At 34.4% G+C, this 10,446-nt stretch overlaps 1 protein-coding gene across 1 annotated transcript; it reads right to left on the bottom strand.

The window, feature by feature from the left end:
- Positions 1 to 1,439: 1,439 nt before the first annotated feature.
- On the bottom strand, positions 1,440 to 9,371 carry LOC135224971 (glycoprotein-N-acetylgalactosamine 3-beta-galactosyltransferase 1-like). Its single transcript, XM_064264274.1, has 7 exons — positions 9,251 to 9,371; positions 7,440 to 7,598; positions 6,748 to 6,900; positions 4,948 to 5,066; positions 4,502 to 4,612; positions 2,938 to 3,086; positions 1,440 to 1,839 (listed from the first exon to the last, which is right to left on the bottom strand). The coding sequence occupies exons 4-7, from the start codon at positions 5,054 to 5,056 to the stop codon at positions 1,618 to 1,620; spliced, it is 591 nt and encodes a 196-aa protein (XP_064120344.1). The 5' UTR covers positions 5,057 to 5,066; positions 6,748 to 6,900; positions 7,440 to 7,598; positions 9,251 to 9,371; the 3' UTR covers positions 1,440 to 1,617.
- Between the last annotated feature and the right edge of the window lie 1,075 nt (positions 9,372 to 10,446).

The following is a 10,446-nucleotide window of genomic DNA, read 5'->3' as shown; positions in this document are numbered from 1 at the left end:
CAGAACCAAATGATGTCTATCATAAGAAGGGGATCACTCACAGAATACTCCGATTTAAGAGATATCAGAAGCGCAAATGTCATTAATACCTCGAGAATGAGAATTGCACCACTGCACACTTGCATTGCAGAGTTCACAAACCCAGTCGGTTTGGTTGAATATTTTCCTAATATTCTGATATTCATTCTAAGATGTGGTAATTTTTAAATCCTCTGTATTTCCCGAGTCATTCAGTCATCCACTTAGCATGAAATTTTCCATCTCTAAAGAATTTCTTTAATTGGCTTTCTTTATTTCTTGTTTTGCAAGACAGAATAACATTCCCGTATCCACAATAATCTAACTCCCATGTACTGAGAGAACGTATATCGGAATGCATGTAATTACATAGTCATTACGGTAATTACATGCTCCAAGATCTTCGACTGTTTCGTATCAGGTCTCACATAAAACAGCCATTATGAGAAATGGTTCAGAATCACGCGAACGATGTTCATTACGAATAATGACTCAATTTTCTTCATGCTTCAGATTGATTTTTCCGGGATACTTCTCATTTTATTTACTCACCATTTTCTGTTTGATATATATATGTATATATATTTTTATTAGATTGCTTTTCGCTTGTGAACGTATTGACGATGTGTAGCTATTGACGTTTTAGGACCTTACCGTATAGAATTTGTACATTCTGGATACCAGTAATAAATATCAACCTTGTAAATATATATACTATATATATATATATATATATATATATATATATATTATAATATAAAACTTTATAATATAAAATATATATATCTATATGTATATTCTACATATATAAATAATATATATATATATATATGTATATATATGATATATATATATATATAATATGTATATAATATGTATATATGTAATAATAATAATAATATAAATACTAATAATAATAATAATAATAATAATAATAACACAAAGGATAAACTCAGATATAAGTCGAGAAACACATCCCATGGACAGGGTACAGTCTATAGAGCCAAATGCTGTCATCAGGTCATAAAGTGGAATGAAGTGTTAATTTAATGTCGGTGATTCGAGTAAATTGTCCAAAGGCTGATAACTGATGGATGAGGAAGTTAATACTCGATAAAAAATGCATTTATATTATTAAGCTTACATTCAGAAACTTTTGCGTGAGTAGGGGGGTGATGGGGGGGTGTTGGGGTGTGTTCATAGGACGTAGAAAACGCGCAGGCAGTCTCCAGTGCTCTATGTAGCCCAGACGTAGAAAACCTATTCGAAAAGGAGGTGGGGGGGGGGGGGGGGGAAGGGGCGGGAGGGGGGGGTGAGTCCTGTGTTTCATGTAGCCCAGACATAGAAAACGAATTCGAAAAATGGGTTGGGGGTGGGGGGAAAACTCACGTTTCCCAGAAGGAAGAAAGAGTCCTGCCTCTTGCAAGATAGAATGTTAGAAGACTGAAGTAAACAAAAACAAAAACAAAAATGAGGCGGGAGGGGCGGGAATCTCATGTTTCCCAGAAGGGAGAAAAGGGCCTGTCTCTTATAGATAGAATGTTATAAGACTGAAGCAAAAAAAAAAAAAAGTCTCTTATTCTAAAAATATGACAACGTTTAGCTAGTCCCTATTTTCCTTTTTCTCCTAATGAATCTTCTTCGTGCCTCTTCCGGTGCGGAATCGACGTCCGGTGGGAGAGGAGCAACGCTTGGCCCGGTAAACCTTCCCTCCACATTGAAGAGTTTGAGGATGTAAATGAAATATTCCAGAACGTAGAGATCTGAATCCGATTTCAGATTGTGGAAGGATATAGATGTCTCTGACAAGCTTTCGATTCCCTGTAAAAATAAATAAACGAACGGATGAATTAACTTTAGTTGGCGAATCAAAATACAACCTTAACCTGGGAGATATAGGACATGAGACGACCGATTATTCCAGCACTGATAAAACACGTATGTATAGCTCTATATTTGTAATTACATAGCTGCAGTTTTCTTACGCATGAATCCTGGAGAACTTAGTAATATGGACTTAATCCTAGAAGTTTTATCGTTATATTGTGCCTTATATCTTCTTATACAATGAAAACATTTTAATGAGCTAAATACTTCAGTCAAGAAAACCTGTAACAGGATAGGAATGAAGTTCAGGTGTTAGTGCTGATCATCACGAGGAATAATCGTCATTCATTGAAACGTCATAATCTCCGGTTTTCTTATGATTATCAGCAAACTACAATATTTTAATATGAAATATTTTTTCTTAGCCAATATGATTTACAAAAAGGAAGATTTAGTATGCCCTACTTTTTTCTTTTTCTATAATAGCTGTGCTGCTATATATAATTTTTGGGAGATGCCTGCGTAGCTTTTGAAGGAAACTGGTAGCCATGTAACCAGTATTGACTATCTACTGTCTTCCCTTATTCGAAAGTTAATGGTACTTGCCTTAGACGTGCTCTTGGCCACACCTCCCTGCATTTATTTTCGTAACTATTCATTTGTTCTTTAAATTCGAGTAAAAAGTCTGTTTATTAGATCTCGTTCATAAAGTATATTCGGTTATGTTTATTGTGATATTTTATAGATTCAGTTTAGCCAAACATGTTGTCTTTGTTATGAACTTGCTTTAAGACATCTTAATTAACAAGATAGCTCTTCCATTGCAATAGATACTTCTCGTAATTACAGTATATTTGGTTGTTTTTATGATATATTATAGATATAGTTTATGGAGTCACATATTGATTCTGTTATTAACTCATTTTATTCAGTCTTCGTTAGCGAGAAAGTTTGAGAAAATACAGGTGCAAGCCCGAGCATCATCAATAACAACAGAATATCGATGACATATACAGATTTCCCGCTGTCATCAAATCATCCAGATATCTTTAAAAACTCAATACCATTCTAAATAAAATGAAGAACACTAACCTTCCCACTTCCGTATAAAGTGACGTTTGGATACCAGCTTTGCCATTTGCCTTCGATATAATCCCTGGGAATATTTTGGTGAAACCTATGTTTTCCGAATTGGTCTCTCGTGTCCCCGAGTAGAATTCCAGAGCTTGTCATGCAGACACCTGGAAGTAGTTAGTAATGTATTTATTATTACTAGTAAAACCATACCGTCAAAAATGATCGTAATATAAAAGAGAGCAGAGGTACCAAGTCCCGTCTTCAGGGACGTTACATACTGTTCCGAAGTTTGGCCAATGGTACCTTTAATTCTACGTTCTTACACAGAGGTCTCTGGTGAGGGAAGCTTGTCCTCCTGAGAATGACGACGGGAAGTTCAGGATCTGGGGATGTTAAGAATCGTCCTTCAGCTACGGCCAAGTCATCTTTACTCTTCAAGACGTGGAAAAAAAATTGAGCAAAAAGCAGAAAAAAAACACATGAATTTCAAAAGGTAATTTCTAGGTCACTGCTTAAAACAAGGAAAACAAACAAATGAAAAAAACCAGTAATGTGGTACCTTGTCGTGAGCTCTCTCTCTCTCTCTCTGGAAAAATAATATAAAACAGAAAAATCGCCAAATGAAGGAAACAGTACCTGTAAGCGGTAAAAAAAAATAAAGAAAAGAAAAATAACTCTCGAGATCACTGTAAAGATGAAAAGACCAAGTTCATGAAAACAGAGAGGCTGCCACTCTCTGGAGGAAAGATTTGGAGGGAATTAACTTTCCAATTATATTTTTGTTCTCGGACAAGCTTACTCGGTGTGATTGACGTCCGACGTCAGCGAAAAGCATCTCAACTGCGACAAAATCATGCAACAATTGATTAACTGATCTGCGGCTATTTCCATTTACCGCTAAAGGGAAATAACTGTGGACATGTGAGTATCTACGATGTACAAATATTTTCTCAGAATTTGAATAAGGATGCGACGCCATATTGCACATTTAGAAAGAGGGAGAGGTCGCTGAAATGAAGAATACACGTGCAAAAAATAAATAAATAAATAGATAAATAAAAATAAATAAATGAAAAATAGTCATGAATGGAGAATAGAAGTAGATGTCCAGAGGGATCACAACAAAAATGCAATGAGACCCCCTGAAAAAAGATAAGTAAATAAAAAAAGATAAATAAATAAAATAACATAAAAAAGAAATAAAAAAGAAATAAATAAAAAAATTAGTTATGAATGGATAATAGAAGTAGACGTTCCGAGGGATCACAACAAAAATGCATTGAGATCCCGTGCAAAAAAAAAATAAATAAAAAAAATAAAAAAAATAAAAAAAAATATAAAAAATAAATAAATAAAATATATTCACAAATGGAGAATAGAAGTAGACATTCCAAAGGATCGCAACTATAATGCATTGAGATCCCGTGCAAAATAGATAAATAAATAAATAAAAAATTGTTATGAATAGAGAATAGAAGTCGAATTTCCAAGGGATCAAAACAAAGATGCATCGAGGAGTTATTACGTCATGCAAGCTTTAAATCAACCAGTCATAATAGGAAGTACAGTATATCCGTACCCAATGTCACATCCTCTGGTCCTATTGGCTCCTTCTGGCAGAGAGTCTCATTTTCGTACGCTACTTCTCCGTAAACCCTGAGTGCTCCCCTGCTCAGGACATACCCGGAACCTGTGCAGAGGATAAAATTTAGATGTGAAGATTGGAAATGCAACATCACTGAAATCATTCGTGCGTTGCAACAGTTTATCAATGGAGCGCGTAACATTTTTATGCATGAACCTCATTATTATTATTCTTATTTTGGTAGCCCGTAATTTTTGGAATAGGCGTAATTGTCTCGATGTTACTAAGATGAATAATTTGATTAACAGCATCAGGATAGACGAACACTTCGTCGTAAAGAGATTTTCATTACAGTGAAATGAAATCTGAAAAAAAAAATCGTCAACTCAAGACGAGAAAAAAAAAAAAAAAAAAAAAAAAATAGAACGCCAATCACCAACCTCCTCCCAGGTAACTTCTGTCCCGGTTTCCATTTTCGATGAAGCGTTCGCCAAGAGCTATCGGGAAATCAGGATCGTATGGTGCCAGCACGTATCTCAGGTTCTCCATGATGACGTACCTGAAAAACATTTTAGGAAATGTGTGAAATCTCACGAGTCATCTAAGATTCTCATCGATGACGTAGCAGAAATTATTTCAGGATATTTGTGAAATCTAATTAATCATTTCAATATCTCCTCGCTGACGTAATAAGAATCACTTTAGGATATTTGTGAAATCTAATTAGATATCTCAATATCTCCTCGATGACGTAGCAGAAAGTATATTAAGACATTTGTGGAATCTAATTAATTATCTCCATATCTCCTTGATGACGTAACAGAAACTACTTTAGGCTATTTGTGTAATCTCATGAACCATCTCAATATCTCCTCTATGACGTCACAGAAATTACTGTAGGATATTTGTGAAATCTAAATCAATATCTCAATATCTCCTCGATGACGCAACAGAAGTTATTTTAGGATATTTGTGAAATCTAAATCAATATCTCAATATCTCCACGATGACGTAACAGAAGTTATTTTAGGATATTTGTGAAATCTAATTAAATATCTCCATATCTCCTCGATGACGTAACAGAAATTGTTTTAGTAAATGTCTGAAATGAAATGAATCGCCTCAGGTGGTTCCACGATGACTTGTCAAGAGATAATTTGAGGAAATTTGTGAAATCTAATACAACATCTAAGGATCCCCCTCATTACGTAACTAGGATTATTTTAGGAAATTTGTGAAAACTAATGAATCACCTCTAGTTCTCATCGATGACTTGATTGACATCAATTTTCGGAAATTTGTTAAATCTTATGAACAACGACTCTCAAATTATTATTATTATTATTATTTTCTTCAACTAGACGACTCAGTGGCATTTCCCGACGACTTGAAAGATTTGTAAACTAATTATAAGCGGCAATTCAATCGGGATTTAAGTGAAGACATTGGATAGCAAAGTGGAAAGAGAGCAAATATTATGGAAGTAAAAGTAAGTGACAGGAAGCGAAATGAATGAATAGATAAATTAATAAATAATTTTTAAAAAATCCTACACACTAACAAAGATGTACAGTGCATGGTATATATCACCTTCTGCTCCTATAATCCAGAACGCCACACTGGCTAAAAATACGTGTTTTTTGTGTAGATAAATTTTATGGAGGAAAAAAGTACTATGTCCCCATTTGTATCACGATTAGGGCCTAAATTTAATTTCTGATTATAGTAGCTGGGTTGTGTAAATTGTGTTCTCATATCTTTAAGTAATAATTATATTATATATTAATATATATGTATTTATAATATATATACATATATATATATATATAATATATATATATATATATATATAAAATATATGATGTATATATACATATATATATATATATATATATATATATATAGATATATATATAATATATATATATATATATATATACACACACATTATATATATATATAATATATATATATATATATATATATATATATATATATATATTATATATACATATATATTCTTCTAGCTAAGAGTTCCTAATGTAAACAATTAGTTGCACCAAAACTTAGAATCTAATTCTTTCGATAATTCTTACTTATTGGCGACATTAAAAGGATTCGCCCGGTAAAATAAAGATAATTAATATAAAGCTATAACGATTTGATTGGTTAAAACTGTTCGTCGTGTGTTTCATTGAATAATCACATGCGAACGTAACGAAAGACTCTATGTAGTATACCTTCGACTTACGTGTCGGTATCTGCTTTCAGGAACCACTCGAATTCGTCAAGGTGATTGTCGTACAGATACTTCAGTGCCTCTCGGGTCTTCCCCCAGAGGAACAATTCTCCCTCTTCAACGCCCCCAATCTTCACTGACCCTAAACTCTTATCTGTCGAAGTGAACGAAAGAAATAGGACTCTCTAGTTACTACTCTTTTATTCTAACAAAGCATGGTCTATTAAAAATGAAAGGCTGTAATTTAATATATATATATATATATATATATATATATATATATATATATATATATATATATATAATCTAATAAGCGAATACAGGAAAATGATAGTCAGAAATCCAAGCGCTTTCGTCTTTACTAAGACAATTGTCTTAGTGAAGACGAAAGCGCTTGGATTTCTGGATATCGTTTTCTGTGGTATTCGCTTAGTTAATGAAGCCACGTGCATCTACTGTGATTTTATATATATATATATATACTATATATATATATATATATATATATATATATATATATATAAAGGACAAGGAGTCGAAAGGCCTTGCAGAACTCCATCGTCCCTCTTTCCTTAGTGGATACTGTCCTAATGTAATTCACCACGTTCCATATTTTAGTGATTCAGTTATATATAAATAAATATATATATATAAACGGTATAGAGATGAATAGACAGATAGATAGAGATTCACCTTCCACGTCACTGATGAAGACGAGTTTGTCGCACCGTTTGCCCCAGGTGTCTTTCAGTGCCACAGCTCGTGCCCCGTCTTGCGAGACGGACGGTACCCAGCACAGAACAGGAGTTTCATCTCGTCCGATTGACAACCCACTTCCAGATGTAATATTGCCTGTAATAAGGAGTAAGCTTAGTAGACGACCTCCTTCCTCTCTCTCTCTCTCTCTCTCTCTTTTGTTCATGATAATAATCTGAACTATTGTTGCTAAGTTCTTGTGAAAGCATAACATATTAAGATCTTGGTTGTAAGACTAAGCCTTCCTTTCCAAAAGAATAAGTTAATACGATGCTCATCTTCATTACTGTTTCTAAGTTATTTTAAGCTGCCAGATTAAATCTTCCTTCGTAAGAGTCTGTCTTCCAACAGGGTAATTTACTGTGATAAAAATAGATCAAAATTATTATCATTTTCTGTGTTACTACACTTTGGTTTCCAATAGGGCTCCCCCGTTTTCCTCCCTAACCGCCCCCAGCCCCCCTCTCTACTTCTCTCTATCGTTGAATTTACTGATGTGTTAATCTAACTTATAGTTACCATACTTATTTAAGCAAATAAATTCAACCTATGACTGGAATACATTTTGGTATTGGTTAAATACCCAACCACTCTCTCTCTCTCTCTCACTTTCTCACACACACACGCACACACACACACACACACACACACACACACACATATATATATATATATATATATATATATATATATATATATATATATATATATAATCTTTCATCCAGTAAAGACAATACCTAAATTGTACACAAAACAGAATGCAAATATTGCTCATAATTTAGGCGATAATTTCTTATCACCACAGAGCTCCTTTGATGAGTCTAACAGTAAAGAAAAAAGGAAGATCGGAAGATTGGCTGGGTAAAAACACAACGCGGGGAGACCCACCCACTCCTCCCCACCACCACCAATGCCCAGATCCGGCGCAGGAGAAGCGAAAATTTGCGTTCAAGGCTTCCGAACCAATTGTAGGAAGGACATAATGCAAACAGACAGTAGACCAATTAGCGGTTGGGGGAAGATGAAGAGAGAGAGAGAAGAGAGATAGAGAGAGAGAGAGAGAGAGAGAGAGAGAGAGAGAGAGAGAGGCCGGCGTCCATCAGCATCATCGGCCAGTATTCGACAACGTTCAGTTCCCGACTGGCTTCAGGTGCCCAAATAACCCGCAGTCCAGCGCTCATGGATATATATTCATTTGTCAGCGAAATTCGTTCCCAAATGACGCTGATGCGAGGTTGCTTTGGAGACCTCTTCCGGCGATGATCCCGCAGCAGCTGAATGGCTTGCTATGATGATGGGTGTGTGAAGATTGTAATCGATTCTAATTCCATGTGCATCTGTGGGCTTTCTGACGGTGGTAATCTGCAACCGAGCTGCGTTAACGCAGTGCGGGGTAAATGCAAATTGTATACACAAGCACACACACACACACACACACACACATATATATATATATATATATATAATATATATATATATATATATATATACGTATATATATTATACCCCAAAATATAGAGAGAAAATACTATATTTCAGAGACTGCTGTCACTCTCTTCAGGCCATCTACCTGCAGAGAGAGACAGCAGTTTCTGAAATATAGTATTTTCTCTCTATATTTTGTCGTTTTTATGGGCTCCCTTTATTAGATGGAAGTCTGTTGTAACAACATTTTTACCAGTCATTTATATACTTATATATAAATATAATATATACACCGATATTTATTACTTCAACGTTACACTTACTTCTCGTATAGGTATCGGTCAGACGGCCGGGGAGAACAGAGTAGAAGCCAAAAACTTTGCTCTCTGCTGATTTCCAGCAGCCGATGATGCCGATACTTGAAAATATAAACAGCGGCAGGAACAGTCCAACTGAAACAAATGAATAAAATCCAGTGCTTTATAAAGTATTATGATTATTGTCAAAAATCAGTTGGAGGAGAGGAATTTGAATAAATATCTCCAGAGAATATAAACAGCACTATTTCACATGTACAGGTATACATACATACATATATACATGCACACACACACACACACACACACACACACACACACACACATATATATTATATATATATATATATATATATATATTAATATTATGTATATATATATATTAAAATCGAAAGACTTTCACTAATAAATTTCTCTCCAAGAGTATTGTCAATGTCTTCTCTTCCAGCACGAAATAATCTCCAGAAACACACACCTTCAACTATACGCACGCCATACATACATGCATGCACATATATGTATACGTGTGTGTCTGTGTGTGTTTGTAACTATGCCTCGCTATGTACTAGTATCTACCATAGCAGTGTTCCTCTGCAGGTAAACTATATTACTTCTGTAGAAATCACTCTTCTACCAGAGGCTCTTCGATTCATTTATCAAAACGGAACCTGGAGCCTTGAGCTAGGTAACAGCAGATCGTGAAATCCTGAAGCAATAATTTATATTCGGAAAACCGACCACGCCTTCGGATGGTCTGAAGAGTAGGTGGAAATACTTGCTAACCCTTCAAAGCGTCAAGCGAGCTTGCTTCAGTATGCCTTACTTAAGATTGTTTTTATTTTCTTCAGGTTTATCTGTTAGTGAATCTTCTTCGGTGTTTGGACTTCTCTCTTTTTGTCCATGGTAGATTAAGCTCCAGACAGCTCACAATTGTGCTTTTCATTTCATATTAATGTTCAAATATTTTAACTAATATCTAAAACAACAATGAAAAGATTATGGTAATGAAGATAATAGACAAAACAGCTATAGCTAAATAAATGTAAAAAATTTAAGATAGCGATTAAAATACACGAAACAGCAAAAAAAGTTGAAAATATTGATTAAATGGTCAAATGTTTTAACTAATATATAAAAAAAACAATAAAAAAGATTAAGGTAATGAAGATAATATATAGACAAAACAGCAAAAGCAATAAAAA

Source organism: Macrobrachium nipponense, chromosome 12, assembly GCF_015104395.2.
Source record: "Macrobrachium nipponense isolate FS-2020 chromosome 12, ASM1510439v2, whole genome shotgun sequence".
Taxonomy (NCBI): domain Eukaryota; kingdom Metazoa; phylum Arthropoda; class Malacostraca; order Decapoda; family Palaemonidae; genus Macrobrachium; species Macrobrachium nipponense.
This window is presented reverse-complemented; position numbering and strand designations above follow the sequence as displayed.

Bases quoted from the DNA above. Each gene is read 5' to 3' on its own strand.
- LOC135224971 (XM_064264274.1), bottom strand. From the start codon at position 5,056: ATGGAGAACCTGAGATACGTGCTGGCACCATACGATCCTGATTTCCCG. The intron at 3,087-4,501 runs GTACGGATATAC...AACTACTTCCAG, and splicing joins ACCAGAGGATGTGACATTGG to GTGTCTGCATGACAAGCTCT. The intron at 1,840-2,937 runs GTTAGTGTTCTT...TTATTTTTACAG, and splicing joins CTTTATACGGAAGTGGGAAG to GGAATCGAAAGCTTGTCAGA.